Raw genomic sequence first — 26,080 nt, forward strand, 5'->3', positions numbered from 1 at the left:
TGACGTAAAGTTTATGAAAAAAATGAAAAAAATGGATTAACACGATGGAATATGATTAATGGATTCTTCTGCGAGGAATGTTTCCTCATTGAAGCTGTGCGACAGATAGGAACGCAAACCGCGAACCCTCCTCCAATTACTTCAAGCAGGCCCACTAGTAGCATTTGACTTACAGGAACAGGCACACTTGGTGCACTTTACTAGGGACTTACCAGTAATCTAAATATGCCAATCAGGGATGACTAATTGCAATAACAAATTGTACAGGGAGCACCTGCACTTCGACACTGATCAGCAGTGGTAAAGTGCCCAGAGTATCTAAGCCAGCAAAAATGAAACCCAGCACAGCATCAAATATACAGGAGGTAGGGCAAAAAGTAAGGTTAAACCATCCATTTTACTCTGTGATGAGACACTAGGAGCAGGAATAACAATTCTGACCAGCCTCTCTCTACAAGTTAACGTGGATCACAAGTTAAACTACCTGAAATGATGAATAACCTGCTTGACCCAAAATTGTGGACTCTTTTTTGCAATATTTTTGCAAACTTCCATGGAGTCGCAACTGTGTTGTTCTGGCTCCACTATACTTTCCATTGTAAAGACATTTTATTGATTTGCCTATAACTCTGGTACCCCCTGAAGGAGTTGCCCGAAATGATGTACATAACTTATGCGGCAAAGAACTGGCATGCCAATTTTTGTGCACCTCGTTTGCAGTGGAAAAAAGTTATGGATGGACGGGGTTAAAAGAAGAAGAAAAAAAAAAGATGTTTTCCAAATAAAGTTCGCAGAGTAATTGTGGTCACTGCTAAATGGAAAAATGCTGAATAGGTTTATGTCATACTAGGGATAAATGTAGAATGATAATTAGACAGTGAACTTTTCTAGGTCTGGTCCATTCATTTCGGTAGTTTGGGAGATATGACCATTTAAAAAAAGTGCTTGTGGGCTTCAATGGGTTTATATTTTGCAATCCTTCACAGATGAAAAGGCTTTTCAATGTATTGACCACGGGACCATTTGATGAATATGCATGGAATTTGGCAGACACTTAGCGGGCTTAACCCACGATTGGTATTTTCAAATGCAGATGCATCAATGGGGTAGATACTTAACTTGTGGTGGGGGGTGCTTTTGCTAATAATTTTGGCCCATGTGACATATCTGCAAAAAATATGAAAGAACTTTCTAACAATGAGTTTCATACAGGTATGCCAAATTTGTTACAAACAGTGAGGAAACAAAGTTAAGGATGAGGCAATAAAATGTTCCTTTACTAATAACTTTGGTTTTGTTTCACAAATCTGCATGAACTGTGGTAGTCAGTTTACATGTTAAACCGAGTGTAGGTATTTCAGCATTCGTTCAGATCCAATAAGGAGGCAAAACTTAAAGAGGGTGTGTGGCGGAGCTTACCTGATGATTTAACATGGGGCGTGGGTATTTGGTTTCCTTAAGATTTTATTTGCGTATTTATACACAAATGAGAAAACTTAAGCATGGAAAATTGAGCCTCTAGTAATGCTTTCCCAGTTTTTTAATTATCTTTCTGGTTAGTTCAGGGTTTTTAGAGTCTCTGGCCCAGATCCCTTAAGTCTCATAGCCAATTGCCTTGCCAGAGCATATTACACCATATCCACCAGGACTCCCATCATCAGCCCAGGATTTATAAATCACTTATTCAGGTTAAAAGGGCTGAATACCTCCTTTCCATTATTTTGCTGGAGTTTGTTATGTTTTTTTTAAACATTTTACAGAGTTTTATAGAGCGTGAACTTGACCCCAAGGTATCGAGTATCAGAGTGCTTTACACAGCACCAGTTGCGTTACATGAGGACACATTCATTTTTTTGTTAGACACAGGGAGATTAAGTGATTTGTCCAGAATCACAGGATCTTCAGCGTCATTGCCAAGACTCGAACCCAGTTCCCAAGATTCAAGGTCGACCGCCGTAGCCGTTAGGCCAACTCCTCTCCCCATGTTGGAGAGTAGCTAGCATCTCCAGGTCTGCCAATGGTTTTGCCAGGAAGGGAATGAATTTGGCATGCTGAAGGGGAAATTATTTTTCAACAGAAAACTTTATTATGGTTGTGATGTCCACAATGATCAAGGTCAATACGCCTTCATGACTGGGGCATGGCGCAGAGGAAAATGAGATTCTTCTGCTTGGAGATATTTTCAAAGCATAATCACCTCTCTCTGCTGCTTCATCAACCTCCTTTTTTTCTAGCTCTATCTTGACAAATAGTAAGGCAAGATAGGATCTAAACGCTAATGAAATTTTGTGACATATCAAGCAAACATTCAACATGACTTTTTTTTCATTTGATAACATGATGTCGAGAGCAGAAGGTTGCAACAATTGTGTGTGGCCTCAAGTGGTTCAATATTTGCCCTGGTAACATTAGCGGACACCATACTTTACAATCCGATGTTTTAGTCATCTGTCCTGCTTCTTACAAGATGCTTTTAATTCTGGTTTCATATTGTTCAAAGGAGCCCTGCTCTTTCCTTGGCAAAAAAACACAAGATCAAGGTCTCCACAACTCAACTGGTGAGATTGCAATCAAGTTTGTACAAAATGCTCAAGAAACTTAAGAAAAAACAGTAAAACCAAGATCACATCTATTGTGATTAATGCAGTAAGTGGGTAATGACAGGAATACTTTCGAATTACTGCCTGCTACGTCCTCATTACATAATTGCAATTAATAGGTGGCATTATATTTCCGATTGTTTGACTCCAGCTTTAGCGATACATTTAGATGGGTCTTTTTGGTGTGCTTTGGTTTTAAGTAGAAGTCAAGGGAAGGGCCCTACTTTGAAAAACTTGACATTGTTAACTCAGTTGCTCTGTACATTTATATTAAACTCTAAATGTTATAAGCTAGATGTGACAATACAATAACAGCACAGCTGGCCTGCGGTTACATGAAGATCACAGTTCAACACATCATAATATTTAGGAGGACTGTTAAATCAAAACAGAGAAGAACTGACAAACATAACACCTTTGTATATTTTTCCACTGTCTGACGCAATCTCACACAATTCTGAAGAAGTGTGGCTCAATGGTTAGAGCGGCAGACCCTGATGCAGAGGTCTAGCCCGGGACCAGGGTTCATTTCCCGCCTCGGCGGGTCTTGAGCTCAATTTCCTCGGACCTGATAATTCTCGCCTTGGTGCCTATTCTAATCATGGGTCCCACTCTGCAACTCTGGGCAATAGCTTGCTTAATCTCTACAACGGCCCTAACAACGCTAGGATGCCTGGCTTCACCTTGGGGGTGCCCAGGAGTGGGCAATTCACAGGGAAAAGCCAGGAAGGGTTCCACAGCGGTATGCGTACAAGTGCCGAGATACCCTCATGGGTCGATTTGTGCGCTATAAAAGTACTACTACATTTACTACATTTACATTCTATTCCATAATGTGAATGGTGCTCGGCAAACAAAAACATTGCATTGGGAAATGAAAGGGAAGACATACTTCAGCTTTGGACAGTTCACGCCGAGGGCTACGAGAGAGGCATCGGTTAGATTGTTGCACCCAGAAACACACAGCGCTTGCAGGTCGTTACATCCTCTGCAGACCTTTACAATCCCTTCATCGGAAAGAAGCTGCAAACACAAAAACAGGATTGTCTCACTTTAGAAGCGTCTATTTCAGCAGAGCATGCAATCAACAGCAGTCTTGAAATCAATTCAATGTCAGAGGGTACAGGACTGGAAGCACAACAGGTCTAATTAGTCATCAAAAAAGACTCAAAATCTACATTGACTTCATTGCTACACTATACCGTTTCGGGTGATTGCATGTGTTTTTTAAATCTAATATCGAGAAATGCACCCTCATGAAAATAGATAAGAATAAAAATATTAAGCATGGCGGAGCGTAGGAGAAGAGTAACAGAGCATCTGGGACCACGGGAACAAGTTGTGGGAAGAGAAAGGAAACACATGAAGTTTCCATTTAGTAACGGAACCGAAACAAAGCTTGGCAAAAGCAATACCATGTTTTGACATCTGTATGGTTTATGAAACATGTACAGATACACACAATATCCAGGCACCCAGTGATTCAGCAAACATTCCTGCACATATGTAGAAAGAGCATTATAGGTAGCTATGTGTGTTCAGTGGTACCCATGCAAGCAGGCACGGGCACCAATGAGCGTTAATGACACAGCCAGTAATGAGCAGAACATTCCAAGTTGGTGGTGAGCCTCAATTGCAACTGTCCTTAATGAAAATGTATGGCCCAAGGCAGGAAAAATCCTCAAAAGACAGTACATTGATGGATAACTGGCAAAACAAAACAAGAAGGGCAGATGGCTGCTTGGATCAGGTGAATAAAAAGACAAAAAAGTGGTGTATGGATCTCTATCTGCTCTAGAACGGAGTCTGCCTTGCACCACGACTCACTCATTTATCCTATATTAAAATTCAGATCTGTACAATCATTCGCCAATCTTGAGAATATTCTGATTGGCTACATAATCCAAAAATCATTAAAGTTCGTTCAAATGAGTTTTCAATCTAAGAACATGTAAACAAGTGTAATTAAGTGCAAGGACACCAAGTTGCTGTTGAACATGCCCTTTATTCCGGAGCGCCGGGAAAAGCAACCTCATTTAGCAGCGGTCGGCGCCAATATGCAAAATGGCCGCCTTCCGCTTCCGCTACTCCCTTTCCGGTTCCGTTAGGCGGAACACTAGAACGCTACCACATATCTCCCCCCTTTATGCAAACACACAATAATGCTTAGTCCTTACTTCCAGTCCATGTCAAAGTCCTTATACTTCTCTGGCACCTTCACTTCTCTCCTAGCTCTAGTCTTCACCATTACCACGCCTCCTTCCTTGTCCTGTTCTTTCTTGTCCATTTGTCTCTCTGCACTTCCTCCTTCTTTGTCCATCACTTCCTCACTCCATTCTTCCTTGCACCGGCTCCTCAACCCTTCACTCGTACCTTCTTCTCCATCGCTGTCCTCTACTTGCTGCATTCCCTCTTCTACATTATCGCTTCGCCTTCCACTACTTCCTTCTTCGCCATCTTCTACTACATTCTCTGCTCCTTCCTCTGTCTCACGTTCCCACTTTAGGATCTTGCTGCATTTGGCCATTCTGTCCTGCGACCACACCTTCCCGTCACTGAGTAGGGCTGATCGGGCATAGGGCTCTAGTACTTGTAAAGGTGGTGAGAATTTGCTTTCTCCCTTCCTCTTGAGGATGGCTAGTTTTACTCTTACCCAGTCACCCTTTTCCAGTTCAACTCCTTTAACATTGTGACTTTTGTTGAAATGTGTCGTATAGACATCTTGAGCTCTTTCCAGGTTTCTTCTGACTACCGCAGGAGACCATTTACTTTGTACCACCAATTTCCTCCATGCCATGTTATCTTTGGTGAAAGCCTCTCTTCCTCTCAACACCTTAAAGGGGCTGTACCCCGTGCTCCCTGGGGTGATCCGATAGGCCCAGACCATCCTTTCCAGTTCCTTCTCCCAGTCTAGTCCGTCGTTGATGGCTGCCTGGATGGTACCCATGATTACACGATTGAATCGCTCCACCTGACCGTTTCCAGAGGGATGATAGTGTAGTATTGTGGGATGCAGTCTAGTGGTTGCGGGGTGGAGTCAGAGGGAGGAGCAGGAACAGGAGGAGCCGGGGATAGGAACCAGGGGGACAGTTAGAGTAGGGACAGGGACGAGGATGGATGTGCAGTAATAAAACTCCAGTGATAGTGATCCATGGTGTCTGTGGTTATTGTAGCAGGATGCTACAACTGGCGACGAGGGTGGGATGAGTAAAACCCCACAAGCCACAGCACCTCGTGGAATCATCCTGTGCCTGCAGCGTCGAGAAGCGAGCTCCGCTGCTGAAGGAAGGCGGCACCAAGAAGAAGAAACCGCCGCTGCACGGAGCTGCCCCAGAGAGAGGCTGGCAGCCGGTGACCCTGTCCCTCGGAGGCCTGGAGGGAGAAGCGAGGGAGCCGCAGTGACGAGCGTCGGAGCGCTCAAGAAGTCGGAACGGTTCGCGCCAAAAGAAATTGCAAGTGCCCGAGTGAGGTGAGGGCTGAAACGGGCCAAGCGAGGGATCGGGAGCCCAACCCCGACCTTGCCGTGCTGCCCGAGTGTGTGGAGCCCTGCTGAGTAAGGCGTGGACATCGCCTGGAAACGAGCGCTGCTGAGCGCTAAACAAATGCACCTGTGAAAAGCGCGGTCGAGCGCTAGCATCGGGAGCCCCGTGTGCAGAGGTGGGAGCGTCCCGCCTAAAGTGCCCAGAAGTGCCCACCAGGAGCCCACCCCGGCGGCAGAAGTCAAGACAAGTGACCCTACCTGAAGCATTGACTCCAGCGGTGGATCCTGGCTGCAACCGGCAAGTGGTGAGTGGAAGCGCTAAGAAAATACTGTGATTCCGGTGAAAAAACGAAGAAAAACGGCCGAAATCCCGTCGAAAACGAGAGTCCCGCGCGGCCATTTTGGAGTCAGGCAGCAGTGTCCAATCCCCTGCGAGGGATCATCGGCGGCCATTTTGAGGTCAGGCAGAAGACCTGAAATTGCAAATAAACATTGGCGAGTGCCACAGGGCCCGAAAACAAGCACTGGTAAGTGCAAAACAAACATTGGTAAAGACAAAAGAAAAACAAACATTGGCAAAGGGAAGTCAACAAGCATTGGTGCATACAAAGACAAATATTGGCTAAGAATAAACAAGCATTGGTAAAGGACAAACAAACAAACATTGGCAAAGACCAAACAATCAGTTGTCAAGGGCAAGAGATGTACAAACAAGCATTGGCAATTGCATACAAACAAACATTGGCGGAAGTGAATCAACAAGCATTTGTACATGCAAATAAACAAACATACAAACAAGCATTGGCAATTGCACACAAACAAACATTGGCGGAAGTGACTCAACAAGCATTGGTACATGCAAGGACAAGTATTGGCCAAGAGTAAACAAGCACTGGTACATGCAAATAAACAAGCAGTGACACATGCAACTAGACAAACATCGATACGTGCAAATCAACAAGCACTGGTACGCGCAAAGGAACAAGCACTGATTCATGCAAAGAGACACAAGCATTGATACACGCAGATCAACAAGCATTGGACAAATCGCAGCAAAGAAAGAAAACAAGTATTGCCGAAAACCAAACAAGCACTGGCGAACATAACAGAATCAAGCATTAGCAAAGACCAAGCGAGCACTGGCGAAGGCCAAACAAGCATTGCTAACGTCCCAGCACATGACCAGACCGCAGGTTTCGACTGAATACAGATCAACTACGAAGACGAGAAGACAAAGGAACCGCCCGTGCTCTGCGAACATGATCCATCAAAATCCTCCTCTTATGGCGGGGGAAGAAATCGCACAACAGTTCAATCCCTGCTTTGAAACACCACCCTCAGGGATGCAGACGGACACCTGGAGTCTGTGTCTCAAACGGAACCAATGGCTGGCCACATTGAGTGATTTCCTGGATGCCAATGGAGAACAAAGAGAGAGAAAATGCCCAATGCTGCTACTCCATTTGGTAGGTCCAGAGGGCCGATGCCCAATCGAAAGATTTTCCGACGAAGACACAGACATCTATAAAAGACTCCAAGAGAAGCTATGTGCCCGTCTCTCCGCACAAACGGAAGTGGATCGAGAGCGCATCGCTTTCAACACAGCTCGGCAGGAACCAGGTGAGCCACTGCCAACCTTCATCACTCGGTTAAAAAACCTGGTACAAGGCTGCCACTTCAACACCTTTACGAATGAGGACGCAGTCCGACTCCGGATAATTGAAGGCTGCGCAAACCCCGACACGAAACTCAAGATCTTGCGAGGAAAGTGGTCACTGGAAGAAATCATCAGGAAGGCTGAAGTTGGATTGCACGTCAAGGCAAGAGATAAACCAAAGGCCCCGAATCTGAAAGCAAACTATCAAGACGCCCGGACAGATAACCCTCAGAAAACAAACAGAACTGAAAGGAGAGAGAGGGAAGACAGACCAGCAAAAAGACAACGGGAAAGACACAGTGACAAAGAAAATAACACGGATTACTCAGAGTCAGATTTCTCAGCATCCGACTACTCAAGATCAACCAAGGACTGCTCGGAGTCAGATGACCCAGAGTCAACCATCCAAAGGACAATTCCAAAAAGTTATTCACCCCCCAGGAGTTCCTCAAAGAGTCATTCAAAGGAGGAATCAAGAGCATCAAGTGGGACAGATCGCACTCCTGGACAAGAAGGCATCCCACACAGCAAGTGGGAGAGAAAGACTAACCAGAGAAGAAGGGGTCGCACTGGTCAACACCGAAAGTCGGAGCAGGGACATCAGTTGACAAGCAGTGAAGACGAGTCCAAGGAAACATCTGGCCGGAGAACACACAAACCCCAAGTCAGAGGTGTTGGAACATCAAGCAATTGGGAAGGAGAACCAGATCACACAAGACGGACTGGTCCATGCCATGATTCATGCCTTCATGGGCCCCAAAGCATCCATGGGCCCCGCGACAACGAAGAAACAGAGCGTAGATGGGTAACATCAGACGAGAAGGACGAAGAGGCAACAGCTTGGGATCAAGCACAAGGAACAAGCACGGAATCTTCAAACAATCTCCCAAATGAGACAGCGTTGAAGATATACCAACAAAGACACATGGAGAAGCTTTTCGAAAACAATTCCGAAGGGGAAAGCAACTCGTCACGGACTACCCGGCTCCGAAGACCACCTAGTAGGACATTCCCAAATGAACACTCACAGAGGGAACTGACGGAGCACCCCTCTGATTCAGACAACACGTCGGTCCGATCTTTTGAGTCGGCAGAGTCATGGTCCCGACAACGACCACGTGCAACATTCTTAAAGAAACATTCTCAGAGGGAAGTGAGGGAGAACTCTTCTGATTCAGACAGCATGTCGGTCCGATCCTTTGAGTCGACAGAGTCGTGGTCCCGACACCGGCCATGGCGCCAAGCACCTGAACACATCAGCGAACCAAGGGACACTCTTCACGTCGAGAACGACGTGTCTCACACCAATGTCAATGCACACTCGATCACTCCACCAGACAACCCGTCGCATCGAGCACATGTGCATCGTGACACTAATACCACACCGTCACCCCGGGTAGGGGCAGCAAGGTTGACTCGAAGGCCCTGGTCCTGGTCCTATAAAACGGAATCCGGCATCGTGGCCAAAAGCACCCAAATAAAAACGGACCGACCAGTCAATCCGCAAAGGAAGCCAGACGTGTCAGGAGAACTAAGTCATCATCGGAGGAGAACAAGACACACTAACATTCAGCCGACCCCACAGTCTGCCTGTTCCAGGCGTGAGCAGGTGTGGGAGACACAACCCGAGACAGCAAATCAATCTCCAAGTCATACCAAGCTGACCTCCACCGTTCATACCTCACCGGCCGGCACCCCAGACTCGAAACAGGAAGACAGTGTTGTTCTTGACCTGACGAAGCAAAAGGCAGTAAAGATAAAGGCGGTGAATGAATTACTGAACCAAGCCAAGACAGTCTCATCAGACAGCACCATACCGTCTGGCATACATGACCCTGAACTGGAGGACAGTGTTGCCTTCAACCGGACAAGACAAACGGAAGCAAAAGCGGATGAGGGTGCTCGGAAGAGGACCAGAACACTATCCACCCATGAAAGAGATCGAGCACCTAAACCAACAGTAGTTACACCACGGGAAAGAGACATGCTGACTGTGGAATGTGAGAGCAGACAGTTCACACGCAACGTGCTCAAGAATGCCCTGATCAAGACGACAGAAAGATCGACCAAAGTCAAGCCCACCGCGGATTCGACACTACTGAGGCTCGAAGAGCAGGCTGTCCGCCAACCTGTGTGGCGGATTGAAGAACTGCGAACACTAAGGACATTAAGTTCATTTTGTTAAGAAAGGGGGAGATGTAGTATTGTGGGATGCAGTCTAGTGGTTGCGGGGTGGAGTCAGAGGGAGGAACAGGAGGAGCCGGGGATAGGAACCAGGGGGACAGTTAGAGTAGGGACAGGGACGAGGATGGATGTGCAGTAATAAAACTCCAGTGATAGTGATCCATGGTGTCTGTGGTTATTGTAGCAGGATGCTACAGATAGATGGGCGCGTGTTTCACTTCTATACCATTCCTGTCCGTGAAGGCAATCCATTTCGCCGAGGTGAATTGCGGCCCATTGTCGCTTATGATGACCTTTGGGATTCCTTCCCGGACAAATGTGGCGCGCAAGAAATTTACCACTGCCTCTGTGTCTACGTTCTTCATCCCCTCTATTTCCGGCCACTTGGAGTATTTGTCGATGAGAGCCACCACATACTTTTGTGTCCCTGCTTTATTTAGGATGGGGCCCATTATGTCCACCGACACCATCTCCCATGGTCCGTCTGGTATCGGGAATTTTCCTAGTGGGGGTCTTAGCATGCTCTGTGATTTGTCTGCCTTGGCACACGACTCACACCTCCGTACGTGCCGCTCTACCTGCGCATCAATGGCTGGCCACCAGTATGCTTGCCTGGCGAGGGCTTTGGTCTTGGTGATGCCCTGGTGCCCTGCATGTAAAAGAGTCAGTAAATGTTCCAGTATGCCTTGAGGTGGTACTACTTTGTCTCCTCTCAACAAAAATGTGGGATTCTCAGCCAGTGACAGTTCATCCCTCACTTCCCAATATCTCCGGAGTTCTTCTTTGAGGTGCCTCTTCTCCGGCCACCCATGGATGACATATCCTTTGATGGCTTCTAGGTCGACGTCTTCTTTGTATGCCTCTTCCCACTCTTGTGCACTTATGACCTTCTCTGTGTCCGGGATGGTGGCGACCACATATCCTTCCCAACTTTGCTTCTCCTGGCTACTTGCGTCTTCCATGACCGCTGCCCTGCTAAGGAAGTCCGCCACTTTGTTCTGCGGTCCCGGAATGTGTTCCACCTCATACACAAAGTCTAACAGTCTCAGTGTCATTTTTGCAATTCTAGGTGTCGCATGAGCATGGCCACTGGAGGTTAGCACTCGGACCAAGGGTTTGTGGTCCGTTTTCACCAAGAATTTCGCCCCCCATAAGTATTGGCGGAACCTCTCCATGGCCCACACTACCGCCAACATCTCCTTCTCGATTACGCTAAACTTTTCAACGTTTGGCGCAAGGGACCTCAATGCAAAGCTGACCGTTGATGTCTCACCATTCTCTGACCGTTGCATCAGTACAGCCCCTAGACCACGGTCGCTGGGATCTGTGGTGAGAATGGCGTCTGCACTGGGGTCAAATCCTTTCAGGGGAATGGCGGCGCTCATCTCACGTTTCAGAGATTCAAATTCAGTCTGTTCCTCCTGACCCCATAGGAACTTGTTCCTTTCCTTGAGTAGCTGGCGTAGGAGATGCGTTTTCGTGGCGAAGTGTGGAATGAATTTGCTGTAATATTCGGCCATTCCCAGGAATGACCGAACATCCTCCTTCTTGCTCGGGGTGGGGGCGTCCAGAATCGCCTACATGTTGGCCCTTTTCGGCTCAATCCCTTTTTCGCTCACCTCCTGACCTAAGTACGTGACAGACTGTACTCCAAATTTACACTTCGACCACTCCGCCGTTAGGCCATTGTCCTGCAATGTTCGTAGTACCTTGTGAAGTTTCTCGTTGTGGTCATGCATGGTCCTTCCCATCACTAGGATGTCGTCTTGGAAGAACTGCACGTCTTCAACATTCTTCAGTAGCCTGTGCATCATCTTCTGGAAAACCGCGGCTGCTGAGGCTAGGCCAAACGGCATCCTCACAAATTCATAGCAGCCAAATGGCGTGATGAACGACGTGAGATGGCTGCACGATGGATGTAGTCTTACTTGGTGGTAGGCTGACGATAGGTCGACTGTGGAGAACCACTTGATGTTCTTCGTTTTCGCCAACATCTCGTTGATGCGGGGCAAGGGAAACTTATTAATGACAATGTTTTTATTTAGTTCCCTAAGGTCCACACATAGCCGGACTTTCCCATTCGGCTTCTGGGCTACCACCAGAGGAGAAAGCCACTCTGCACTCTCAATGGCTCTGATCACTCCTACCTTTTCCAGTCGGTCCAGTTCCTGTTGTACCGCCTCTCTGCTTCGGAACGGAATGTTCCTCACCTTGTGCACCACCGGAATCGCTCCTTCCTTCAACTTTATGAGGTGCTTGTATCTTGCCAATTCCCCAATTTGACCGTTGAAGACTTTGGGGTATGCCCGTCTCCACGAGTCCACATCATCCTTCTGGTCTAAGTCCATGAGTAGGATTTTCTCAATGCCTCCGGGGTTGAGTTGTATCCCTAAGGCTCCTTGATCTCTCCAACTCAATACAGAGGGGCCTTTCTCCGCAACATATAATTTGCAATTAGCCTGGCGGCCCCTGAACTCAAACAAGAGGGGGCAATACCCCAACATTGGGATCCTCTGCCCTGTATACGTGACCGGTCTTAAGTCCATTGGGTGTAGTTTCTCTGCGTGTGTTGATGTGAATTTCTCTTCCCACACTTTTCTCTGTATGATGGAGATGGGAGCACCGCTGTCTGCTATCATTTCCATGGGTATCCCTCCTATGTGCATGTCGAGTCTGGGTTTGTCAGTTCCCGACCCTTCCATTTCCAGCACTTGGACGTCAATGTATAGGATTTCTTCCAGGTCTTCTGGTTCCTCTGGGTTTACTGGTTCATCTTGCTGCTCTTGGTCCACATACCTGACCATTGTACCTTTGGGCTTCCGGCGGCATACCTTTTCGTAGTGTCCGAACACTCCACAATATGAACACTTCACCCTGAACGCCGGGCACACCTTGTCGTTCCCCAGGTGTGTCGTACTTCCACACCTGTAGCAGCTTAGTCGCCCTCCTTTATTCGCTCTCTGGTCCGTTTGATTGGCTTGGGTGGTACGTCTGTCTTCCTGATTTCTCTGTTGATCTCTTTGCTTTGGACGCTCACTCCTCCTTTGCGTCATTATCTTGCACACTGTCTGCGCTCCTCCTGCTTCCTTCTTGGCCGCTTGCGCACAGCGTTTGGACAATTCGACTTTCTTCACCATCGCCCAAATTTCTTTGAGGGGGGCGTCTCCATTCACCCATAGTTTCTCTTGGACATGGGTGTTGGATGTGTGCATGATGATCTGGTCTCTCATTAGGTCGTCGTGCAGCGCTCCAAACTTGCTTGTGAGTGCTAATTTCTGCAGGGCCACAACATACTCATCCACTGTCTCATTGCTCTTCTGTTTCCTCTGGAAGAAGTTGTATCTGTCTATCGTGACACACACGACAGGCCTGTAGTGTGCGTCTAGGTCAGAGATGGCGTGGCTGAATACGTCGGTGTCTGTGGCATCCCTCTCTGCTTTGACAATGGTGTCAAAGACCCTTATCCCTTCAGGGCCTAGGTTATGTAACAGGATTTTTTTTCTTCTCTTACTGGAGAATGGCGCACCCCCTTCTTCTTTTAGCGCGTCGAGGTAGTTGAGGAAATATCTTTTCCAGTCCTCCCACTGCATCTCTTGTTCACCAGTCTTGGTCAGGAAAGGCACCAGCTGTGTGAGGGAGGAAGACTGGACCGCCATGTTATTGGCTCTTCTACGGGCCGTCTGGATGGAGACCACTCTCCCTGGGGGGCTTCCCGGCGTGGTCTGTATGACCGTGCCCCTCTCGCTAAGGTCGCTGTCACTGTCAGGCAGTGCCAGTGGGTCCTCTTCTGCAGCAGGGATATTAGAACTCGGCCCTGCTGCGCCTGCACGCTGTTCCGCCAGCTTGTCTGGTTCCACCACCGCCCACCAGGTTTACTGCGCTCCACAGCTTGCCTTGGGCTCCCCTTGCCGTGGGTCTTCCTCTGCAACCTGTGCCACCTCCTCTCAATGTGGGGCGAGATATCTCGTCCCTGTGAGTGTGGGCCCACCCTTGCTGGGATCCTGGCTGCTGCTCTGGGCAGGGGGGACACTGCACTTCTTAATCAAGGCCACTAGGGGCACGCAGGCCTTCCTCCCGGTGTGGTGCTCCTGCACCATAAGGCAGATTGAGGTTTGCGCCTTTTCTACCCTCCAGGGGTCCTCTGCCACGCTCCAGATGCCGACTGGGAGAGCACTCCGCCGGTCGGGTACTTCCGTTTTTTTTGTTTTGCACGCGGTGTCTGGGGTTCGGGCTCTATGCCTTTTGCCTCGTCGCCATTGTAAACAAGTGTAATTAAGTGCAAGGACACCAAGTTGCTGTTGAACATGCCCTTTATTCCGGAGCGCCGGGAAAAGCAACCTCATTTAGCAGCGGTCGGCGCCAATATGCAAAATGGCCGCCTTCCGCTTCCGCTACTCCCTTTCCGGTTCCGTTAGGCGGAACACTAGAACGCTACCACAGAACATTTGCACAAAGGTACTTAGACCCATAGTTATGCTAGAAATACTGAAATACAAATCTCAGTATTTCTGTGGGATAAAAAGCCACTATTGGCTGATGGCACCATGCATGACGTAGAGGCAACGGACAGCAAGTGTTCTGGTCACTTAATACACAGCTATAATTATTAGCCACAACAGTAGTCTTTATTTTGGGAACACCAGAAGCTGAAAGGCGTAATATTTATGTTTTAGTTGTTTTGGACTCCCAATGTATTGATGGTGGGAATTAACTTCTGTGGGAGGGGCATGAGTTTGGGGATTGAGGCATTCAATTTATGGATAAAGTTTGACACATCTGGGTGAAGACCCTGAAGAGGTAGGATTCATTGTCATCAGAATTATTTTGTGGGCTGTGTTGGCTGAGCACAAAATCACATGCCGATGATGTCCCTTTTGTCTTTCTAACGGTCACCCTCTATGTGGAACAAATGGCATAATAGTTTCACAAGAGACTGTACTGTTGAAGTTATGTGGTAGTCTTTCTCTGGGCTATAGGTCTCCCTAAACTTAGCACATCAGGCGTGTGCAGGCAGAAAGGTTCCAGTGGGAGTCCTGGAGTATGGACGAATGTGAGCACACTACAGATGAATGGGGAGTCACTACACACTAGCTCAGTTCTTGTCCTCCTCAACAACAACGAGTCACACCAGAAGATCCCCAACACAGAATGAGTATGCTAGTCAAAAACAGGAGTGGACTGCCACAGATGCAGACTGTAAACGGTTTTCAACAAGGCACTGCAGTGCAAGATAACAGGGGTGCAACCACACCCTGGAAGTGTGTTCTTGAAAGCAGCATGTGGCAATCTGGGATAGGCTCCATAGGCCCATCCCACCCAAGATAGTCACCTGCCATAAGTGATAAATGATAATGAGTGGGCAAATGTAGCCCTCATGCTTCAGCTGTGTTTAAGATCTTTATCCAAAAAGACCTAGGAGTCCTACTACTTCCCTGAAGAGAAATGAGAAAGGCATACGAGCAGTTATCTATATGGAGTATTAGGAGTAGCACAGAATGTGCACAGATTGCAGAATGAGTGACAGGGAGTGCATATGACTGTTATGTGACATAACAAACGCACAGGAGAAATATCTTGCTGATGGATGAAAGGCATGGCGATGAAAACAGGACAAGCACTTCCTGTGCAAGGATGAACAGTTTGTCTTTGCCACCATACTTGTGTGGAAAAGCGCTGGTAGGCAGTCATAGGATTTTGCAGTAATAGTTCGTACTAAAAGTCAGACGTTCTTGGTATGATTTTTTCTTAATGTATACTTCTGTCTTTAGTTGACGTTTAGACGAGATTGAGGTGAATATGTCAAAAGACAGGAAAAACAACACTTAAATAGTACATTAACCTTAATTGGAACGTTGGGAGCTCCATTGAAATCAGTGGAGTGATCCGGGTTTTTAATGGCCGTTAGAAGCTCGGAGCTCCCAACATTGTGGCATCCCCAATGTTGGCATTCACAACTGTTGCTGTGAACAAAAGCCTCTCAGAGCCTGAGGGGATTTCAATCACCTCGGGCTCTGTGAGACCTTTACTTGTTAGAACATTCTGCCCTCTAGTGGCGGAATGTTCAAATAGCCGTATAGCCCTCTATAGCTGGGCTATACCGGCATTAAAGTTGTGCTCCCTTGTTAAAGGCCTTCCCCGATGCAGCAGGCCTTTAATGGTCAGTATAGACCGCTACGGCAGACTATAAGGCTCTACTAAAACCACACCATCCTGACTGAAAGGAGGCAAGCATGTAACAATAAAAGACTAGGTATCCCCTAAGTTACTAACTCGCAGGCACTACATCAAGGTGACCACTACATTAACTGCAACAGCTGCTACATGGGCAAAGGTCAGTACTACAAGAAAAACTATGTAAGTTAATTTCATATGTATTAGTTAAAACGAAAACCTAATGAATAAATATAAAAAGCAACGTATTTAAAATACACAAAAAGGCACAGTTGGAGAGGAACCCACTCCTACAAATATATTGTTAATGAATTCAAATAATATTAAAAACGCTGTTAACATTTACATTAGTGTATTAAAACAGATAAAATAAAAACGGGTTGTGCACCACTACAAAATATAATATTTGTTTTATTATTTTGTAATATTAATAAAACTATTACTACGCAAGTAACTATTTTAAATAGGTGTGATTAGTTAGGAGGAAAAGGGAGATGTTTAATTAACGAAATTAAATAATAAAACGATTGCGGTCGAAGCTGCATTATATTTAGAAAACAAATCCAGTTCAATTATGCATGTGTTAGCTTTAGGAATGGTATTAGGGTTAGGGAAAGATGCGTCTCTCTTTGGTACAGTTTTACGGCCAATAGGCCCTTTAACCATGTTAACATGTTTTGCTTTTAATGTCGTGTAGTCCTTTCTTTGCCACGGAGAAAAAGAGTGTATTTCTTTCTTCTTTATTGTTCAGTAGTGCTCACAGGTTCTTTTTCGACTGCTATAACTGAAAATGCTGTACTGAGAATGCGTCAGTGTTGTTATTTCAGCTTTTAGAGTGTTTTTCTTCTACCTTGTTTTTTTATGAACCCTTCATTATTAGCGTTCCTCCAATGCAAGCTTTTCCATCTGCCCCGGGGTTCAAAGGTTCATTAATGTCAATGAACTCTCTGAGTAACGTGCAGATTTCTTTTTTCATCCGCTATTTTAAATCTCTAAGAATGTATCCCCCACGCCATGTTTACTATTCTTTTTAGTTTGAATAGTGCACATATTTTTGCATGATCGCTCATATCATACACATACATCTATGACACAACTATTTACCTTAGGAATGATTGCTCAGTTCAATAAGAAAAAAGTTCGACCTCGACTCTGTCATGCACTGTAAAAAGGAAAATATGGTCTCAACGCGAACGGTAAAAAAGGCACCTAAGATCTATTATAGTGTGCTCTTTTAAGTCTCGCCTAGACTGCGCTTGGCTGTTGCAAGACCTATAGTAAACACAATATGGAGGGTAATTTCTCCTGTCGCTTGCCATTGGTTGATTCTGGCATTGCTCGTGTAATCTGGTTTAAGGTTGGCTTTTGTTCCGATACGTCACTTCAGTTTTCTTCTGTTTTGCAGGAAGCAGCACCGACCAACTACAGTTTACTTCCGCTGCTGGCTGTTGCTATTCATTTAGGAACTAATCGTTTTCTTTGCTGCTCCCGAAGTTTGCACACTGCCGCCGATATCAGGTATCAGAGGCTCGACCTGAGCACAAGGTTTGTTATAGATGGACACATTCATTTTTGTTAGACATGGGGAGATTACGTTATTTTTTCAGAATCACCTGCTTTCTAATTGGAGCAGCGAGCGATTCATTGATTTCCATTTCCATAATAACCACTTTTGGCTTTTTTGTTGGTGGCAACGGTAGCACATGATGCCACAGTGCTACCTTCCTCCAGAGGCACACTAGTTTGAGTTTGTGTACACACGTATGCTGTGCGAGTGTAAGCCTTCATCTGCTGTAGCAACAAGGGGGTAGGTTTCCTTATCACATAATATGGTGCGTGTCAGCACAGGAATAAAGTGCTGTCTCATTAAGTGAACCCACATGTGCTATTATTTTATTTCTTTACAAGTTTTATATAGCGCAAAACTGGACCGAAAGATATCAGGTATCTGAGGCTCAACAGGAGCACGAGTTTCGTTATAGATGGACACATTCATTTTTGTTAGGCCCGGGGAGATTATGTTATCTTTCCAGAATCACCGGATGTTAACCATCCCTGCCAAGATGAACCTGGTTCCCCACCAGTTCCCCAGCATCGAGGTCGCCCGCTGTAGCCGTAAGGCTACATCCTCTCTCCCTCTCGTCCTATAATAAGCACATATGGGCAACCAAACACAACCCATGGGCCTTTAAAAGCACACAGCCATTTTCATGCACACAGAAGTGTATAAAAGAAGGCACAGTCACAGCAACCCCCACCTGTTTTTACTGCGGGAGATAACGAGTGGGAACAACGGGTACCCTGCTTTCCAATTGGAGCAGCGAGCAATTCATTGATAACCATTTCCACAATAACCACTTTGGGCTTTTCGTTGGCAGCAATGGTAGCACATGATACCACAGTGCTGCCTTCCTCCACTGTGCTCCTGGGGGAAGTGGTGGCTGTCTCCACCACATTGTCACTGCAGCATATTAATATATTATATTATTGCATGTAATAGCTATTGGGATTGTAAGTGAAAATGCCTTTTAATTATGTTTTTGTTGTTAAAACATAAATAAAAGGCATAATCATTTACAATGCCAATTGCTTAAACTCTTGCAAACACAAGACTTATTTCATTGCAAATGCTTGTTTAAATTATTGAGGATACCTCTGTTGTTCTTTCTAACATCCAGGTGGTCATTCTTGCACTCTTATTTCGACCACTTTTCTGCTTATAGTAACTGTTAGAACACTTTACTTGTCGTCATTAGAACTATTGCAACGATTAACAGATGTCTTTTGCCAGCACTGATTATTCAAGAATTAAGGTAAATGCAGATTAATTACTCCATTCTATCATCTATTTTTGGGAGAAAAGATCTCAAGACGTCAAATCAATTGCCTCTACTGTCATTTACTTTCCATTACGTAAATATTTCCCGCCATGCAGTTTAGCGTTGGAGGAAGGACTGCTCTGACGGGTGCAATATACTCTAAATGCACACTGGGTGCTGATAATTCTAACACCGGTCGTAGAGTATTTGGCAAAAGTTATAAATTCACCAAATATTTTTAGGAAGGTTTAAAAAGTAGTTATTTTGAATGGGAAGAGGCGCTGCTCAGAGCACAAAACCTACGAATAACCTACAAATAATATGCTGAGCTGGTGCACTGAGGTGCAAATAGCAGCTTCCAAGTATTCAAATTACACTATCATAAAGCACCTCTCTCTATTCAAGAATTCTTTATTTCGATTAAAAATCACCCATAAAAGAAAAATTACAAAACATTTGATATATAAAAACAATTATTTCCTTAAAAAATAACAGTATAAAACATTTTCTTCATTATCCAGTAATCATGAGAACTAATCGCTGGACACAGGTATTTCTTCAATGACAGCCCACAGGGGAAAAGCACGTTGCTGACTAGCCTTTTCCCCGGGGTAGTCATGCGCCAAACAGGACATGGGCAGGGATAGTCGATTAGGGGGGGATCGTTTTCATGTTAGCGCAATTCTGGTTTCCTAAATTGTAGCCGAGGAGATCCCCCCCGCTTCTCCGCCCCCTGCCTCCTCCCCCCTCTTTTTTTGGCAGCACCAGGACGTCCGGTGTGGCAGCAGATCTTTATTTTTTTGGAATCTTTCAAGGTGCTGGAAGGGGGAGAAGAGATTTTTGTATTTAAGTTTAGCAGTGTTGTGAATGTTCTTTATTTTTTAATTGTTGTTGTACATATTTTAGTGTGTAAATATTTTTTTAAACTGTATTATTTTGAGAGCCGCCACCGCCGAGAGTCACTCTCACCTTGCTGGGGCATTGTTGCTGAAGGAGCCACCATCCCCGAGAGTCACAGGGGCCATTGCTGCGAGGACGGACGCAGGAGGAGAGGCGAACTACACCTCCCAGCGTCCCCTGCGGCGCGCACGCCGCTGACGCCATTAGACAGCGCCAAGAGGCACCCAAAAGGACGCTCAGGCTCCCGCGGGGCCCGTCACAGCCAGGAGGAGACTGGGCTGGGCCACGTCACTCCCATTTTTCCCTGCCCATCGAAGAGGACTCATTGGCGGACTTGGTTAGTGACTTCGGTTTGGTTGTGTACATTTATATTTTGGGTGCTGAGTATCTCACCTTATACCAAGTACGAGATCAACGGTGCGAGTAATTGGGCATCATGGCCACAAAACGAAATCAAGTGGGTCAAAGGGTGGGGGGGGGGGCACATTGGATGCCTTTCTAACCAGGGCTGAATCCGTGCTTCAGCATGAGATCCAGCTCACTGAGAAAAGATTGTCTTTGGGAACTTACGTAGAGCAGAAAAGATCATCCCTGGGGGCAAAAAGAATGGCTAAATCACAGAGGCAGTTATTCGATCTACAAATAACCCAAGTTCAGACGCTACAGAAATCCTGCGAGGTAGTATGATTGATATGACCCAGAGCTTGGACTTATAACGGAGGAATGTGTCCGATCCTTGTGTCTTGGAGGGTGTCAAGAAGGCCTGATGAATCCACAGGAGTCGACGCTTAGTCACAACGCCCCTCTGCCTCAGGAGCCACCCGACACTACAATGTCCATGTAACCACTAAAACAGAAGGGAAAGGGGAAGTGGATAAAATAACAAAAGAAAAGAGAGACTGCCCTCGAGTGATAGTGGACACTCGTCGTATTGGTCTTCTGGGTCTTCTGGTAACACCTGTAAGGAAACCCTAATTAAATTTCATGCCATTCTGTTTAACATTTGAAGTCATATTTTATACTATTATAACGCTTACCCTTGGACCATAGGCAATTGCTTCTCTCTCCCTAATTTTCAACTGAAACTCAGGTTTTCTTATGACCTACATGAAACACAGTATCATTAGCTCTCAAGAATATTTTACATGAATTGTCTAGCATGACTCTATGGTGTCTCTTATATAAAGGTATACCTGACAGAGTTGAGGTATACTCTGTAACATAAGTCCATAAAAGTAGTGGTTCGTAGTTCTTCAACATAAATTCTGCAGTTCCATGGAGATTCAAAATCCCTAACTATAAGTAAACTATAAGGAAAGAAAAACAGCTTCTGGCGAATAAGTTCAGTCACTCGTTAACGCCTTGAACTGAAGACGCCCAGATGCGTCAATAGCGATACAAATACAGTCTAGAATGGAGCTTGAAGATTCTTACTTCTTTGTCCCACGTTGGGCATGCGAATGCTGAAATACCTTCGGATGAAGAAATTGAAGACTTCTCTGAAAAACTCGGAACTCCGGAACTTCACTCTGACTTCGTGGATGATTTCAGTTGAAGTGCGCAGTTCGTTATCGGAACGCGCGCCTCACCTGCAGCATCTGTTGTGAGCGGAGAAACACTAGACCGGCAACCTTGAACTCTGCCGCGTCCCGTTCCTTCCGCCATGTGTGTGCCGCTATTTTGGAGTTCAATCAAACACCGCTTAAGAAAGATTACTGGTATCACATGACGTCTTTTCAAACGCGAGTGTCTACATCGCGTCTGACCTCCTGACATGATTTTAGGGTTTTTTCCACTACGTTGAATGGTTGCTAGACAAGTCTTGACAGTACCTCCCTCCAAAGTAGGGCCCCCAGTTTTGGCTTTGTAGGGTACATTCTGTGGAAGGTTTGAATTAATCTTGGAGCATGTACGTTTGAAGAAGGTTCCCAGGATCTCTCCTCTGGTCCATAACCTTTCCATTCAACCAAGTAATATAACTTCCCTCTGGAAATTTTAGAGTCTAGAATCCTGCTAACCTCAAACTCTTCTCCAGATTCTACATCTATGGGGGTAGGAGCCACCTTAAGCCTAACATTTTTTGGATTCTTTTTAAGTAGGGAAACATGAAAGGCTGGATGTATTTTTAATGATTTTGGAAGCTGTAATTTGACTACTACTGGGTTTATGACTTAACACCTTAAACGGTCCAATAAATCGGGGTTGAAACTTCCTGTTGCCTTTTAATCTCAAATGTTTAGTAGACAACCACACCTCATCATTCACCTCATAATTTGACCCTGATCTTTTTTTTTTATCTGCTTGTCTTTTGTACGACTCTTTAGCCTTGGTTAGGTTCTTCTGGGCCTTATCATAAGCTACTCTTAAATCGGTTATGACATCAGTAATTGCTGGCACTGTTTTATCCATTTTGCCCAAAACTAGTCTCTGGTGTCTTCCTGAATTTAGATAGAATGGGGAATACCCAGTGGAGTCATGCACAGCATTGTTATAGGCAAATTCTGCAGACCACAACAACTCGGACCAATTACCCTCCTGTTCCAACAAAAAGAGTCGAAGATACTGTTCTAGCTCCTGGTTGACTCTCTCCGTCTGACCATCTGTTTCTGGGTGGTAACTGGTCGAGTATCGTGTGTCAATTCCAAGGCTATGCATGAATTTTCTCCAAAATTTGGATATGAATTGAGTACCCCTATCTGATATAAGGATTTGTGGAATCCCATGAGCCCGCACTATATTTTGATTAAATAGTTGAACTAACTGAGGAGCAGTGGGAACAGCCTTTAGGGGAATGAAGTGTCCCATCTTAGAAAAGGAATCAACGAGCACCAAAATGACCGTATGCCCCAAACTAGGTGGAAGATCTACAATTAAATCTAATGACACAGTATGCCACGGGCCTGGAGCATTAGGCAAAGGCTGTAATAACCCCTGAGGAGCACTTCGATTAGATTTCCCTTTAATACACACTTCACAGGTTGCAACATACTGTCCCACTCGAGCCGCCATGCCAGGCCACCAAAAATGCAGTTTTATTAGTTCTAGAGTCTTTTTAACTCCCTTATGACCAGCAAGACGATCATCATGAAAACTCTTCAAGACCTTTTCCTGCATTTCTTTGGACGGTAGGTACAGCTTGCCATCATAAAAGGGGAGGCCATTAACCAAAGTTTTCTTGTCGTCGGACGTAGACCAATTGGGGAGTTCCGTGGAGTGATTCTTCAAAATTTCCTCTGTAATTTCTTCTAGCTGGATAACTCCTATTACCTTTTCCAATGGAATGATTAACTCTGGACGTGGTGGTTTAGTTTCTTCGGTAGAATTCAATCTTGACAAGGCGTCAGCCTTGCCATTTTGAGATCCCGGTTTGTAGGTGATTACGAAGTCAAACTCCGAGAAATACAGTGACCATCTCAATTGTCGTGGCGTGAGGGTTTTTGCGGACTTCAAAAACTGTAAATTGCGGTGATCTGTGAATACAGTCACACAATATTTGGCCCCCAACAGATAATGACGCCAATCTTGGAAAGCTTCTTTCACAGCTAACAACTCCTTGTCGGCTATGGAATAATGGCATTCTGGTTCAGATAATTCTCTTGATCGGTAGGCTACCGGGTGGAGTTGCCCAGTTAATTTATCTCTCTGAGATAATATGCCCCCTGTAGCGAAGTCTGACGCATCGGTTTCCACATAAAATGGTTGTTCAGAGTCGGGGTGTTTCAAAATTGGAGCGGTAACAAAAGCCTTCTTTAAGGTCTGAAACTATTTTTCTGCCTCTTCCGACCATTCAAACTTCTTCCCTTTCTTCAATAGTCGGGTGGTAGGTGAAACCTTATCTGAAAAATTGGGTATGAATCTGCGATAAAAATTAGCAAATCCAATAAAACTTTGTATTTCCTTCACACATCTTGGTGAAGACCATTCTTGTATGACCTGAACTTTAAGAATCATCCATTTCCACTCCGTCGGCTGACAACACAAAGCCCAGGAATTCCACTCGATCAGCATGAAAAGAGCATTTTTCCAGCTTAACGTAGAGATGATTCTCAAGCAACTTCTGTAACACCGCACGAACATGCTGCACATGCTCCTGGACGCTGTTTGAAAAAATCAAAATGTCGTTGATGTAGACTACTGCAACTCGATTCAAGAATTCCCGCAGGACATCGTTAACAAAGTGCTGGAACGCTGCAGGAGCGTTGCTCAATTCATAGGGCATCACTTGATACTCGAACAGACCGTATTTGGTCCGGAAGGCCGTCTTCCACTCGTCGCCCTCTGCCACTCTTACCAAATGATACGCGCCTCTAAGGTCAAGTTTGGTGTATATTTTGGCCCCCTTAACTTGATCCAACAGCTGAGTAATTAGGGGAAGGGGGTACCTGTTTTTTACGGTAACTTGATTTAGCGCTCTGTAATCAATGCAGGTTCGAAGACTGCCATCCTTTTTAGGACGAAAAAACAGAGGCGATGGCGCAGGGGACTGGGACGGCCGGATAAATCCAATCTTCAAATATTCGTCCAAGTATTCCTTCAGGTATACATTCTCGGCTTCTGTTAACGCATAAATGCGACTACACGGTAACACAGCCCCGGGTTCAAGTTCAATTTTACAATCATATTCTCTATGAGGTGGAAGTCTCTCTGCATTTTTTTTATCAAACACACTAGCAAGATCACAATATTCTTGGGGAATTTCCTGAGTTATAGTGGCACAAATTCTGTAGCCAAGTTGGGCGAGCTGAGAAGCTGGTGATTCTTCACTTTTAGGCTTAATTCTCGAAAAGCAATTCTTCAAACAATGTTCAGAATTCATTTTCACGGTTCTTCGTTCCCAATCTATAGAAGGGTTGTGTTCAGACAACCATGGTAATCCCAAAATGAGTTGGACGTGTGGGGCGTCTATTTTATTTATTTATTTATTTTTAACATTTCTAAAGCGCTGCTTATACCCGTGGGCGTCTTGGCGTCTATAAGATTGAATCTTATGAATTCACGGTGGCCCTGCAACCCAACCAATTCCAAAGTTTCTGTTTCGTTAATGATGGGACCGGAGGTAAGATTAGTACCATCTACAGCTTTTACTACTTCTGGATGCCTCTTCTTGATGGTTCTGACTCCAATTTCCTGTGCATAACGCAAATCACAAAAGTTCCCAGTGGCCCCAGAGTCGATCATGACCGAGACTCCCTGGATTTCTTGTAAACCGAATTTCACAGAGAATGAGATAGTAAGATGTGGCGCTGTCGACTGTAAGGTATTGATCAATTGTTGAGGTTCCTGAGTTGACTCATTGCAACATCCCACCAGGGCAACTCCTTCTACTGATGGGATCTGTCTTTTACCCCTTGATTTGTCTTTGGTCTTTTCGGGCATTCTTTCACAAAACTCCCCGAAGTTCCACAATACAAACACAACTGATTTGTACGCCGCTTCTCCTTCTCTTCTCTAGACAAGGGCCCCCTTATGGAACCAATTTGCATAGGTTCTTCACTCGCGTTGACTTCAGTCTTGTTGCCCTCCGACTTGACCCGGTCTAAACGAGGAACGTAGGGTTTAAAATCCTTCTTTTTCTCGGACCTTCTTTCGAATTGATGGTGGTCAAGTTGGAGGACTAAGTCAATCAATTCTGATATGTCCTGTGGCACTTCGGTATCTGAGCCAAAGCGTCTTTCAGCTCGTCCTTGAGCCCTGGATAGAAAATTGCTGAGCGCTTTTCTTCTGGACAATCCGTCTCCACAATCAATTTGTTGAACTGCGCAATATAAGCCACCAAGTCACGATTCCCTTGTTTGAGGTCTAAAAGTTCATTGTCGATAGCTTGGTTTGCAGTTCTTCTGTCAAAGATTCTCAAAAACTCTCTTTTGAAAAGATCAAAATTGTACAGGGCTGGGTCATTGCGGGAGACCAAAGGCATGGACCAGGCAGCGGCATCGCCGCTCAAATACGAAAGCATTAAAGCAACCTTAACTTGATCTTTTTTAAACACCACTGCCCGACATAGAAAATGTAATGAGCACTGGGTGAGAAAAATCTGGGCCTTGTGTGGATCCCCACTAAATCTCTCTGGGTTTGCCAATGGCACTACAGGGGCTACTGAATGAACTACTTGTGTGGCTACTTCCGAAGCTGAACCCATACTAGAAGGGATTCCTGGCAATGGGGTAGTACCTGCCAACAACTCTTCCATTTTTAATTTAATTTGGTGGGTCTCCTGTTGGGAACGCTTAACCTCCTCTCTTAAGGCTCTTTTCTCCTCAACTGAATG

At 45.5% G+C, this 26,080-nt stretch overlaps 1 protein-coding gene across 1 annotated transcript in view; it reads right to left on the reverse strand.

The window, feature by feature from the left end:
• The window catches only part of FBXL2 (F-box and leucine rich repeat protein 2), a 433,116-nt gene that overhangs the window by 173,845 nt on the left and 233,191 nt on the right, over positions 1 to 26,080 (reverse strand). Inside the window, exon 10 of the mRNA XM_086966812.1 lies at positions 3,493 to 3,623. Within this exon, the coding sequence (XP_086822938.1) occupies positions 3,493 to 3,623 (131 nt within the window). The remainder of the gene's footprint in view (positions 1 to 3,492; positions 3,624 to 26,080) is intronic.

The sequence above is a fragment of the Lissotriton vulgaris genome, chromosome 4_1, assembly GCF_964263255.1.
Source record: "Lissotriton vulgaris chromosome 4_1, aLisVul1.2, whole genome shotgun sequence".
Lineage (NCBI taxonomy): Eukaryota > Metazoa > Chordata > Amphibia > Caudata > Salamandridae > Lissotriton > Lissotriton vulgaris.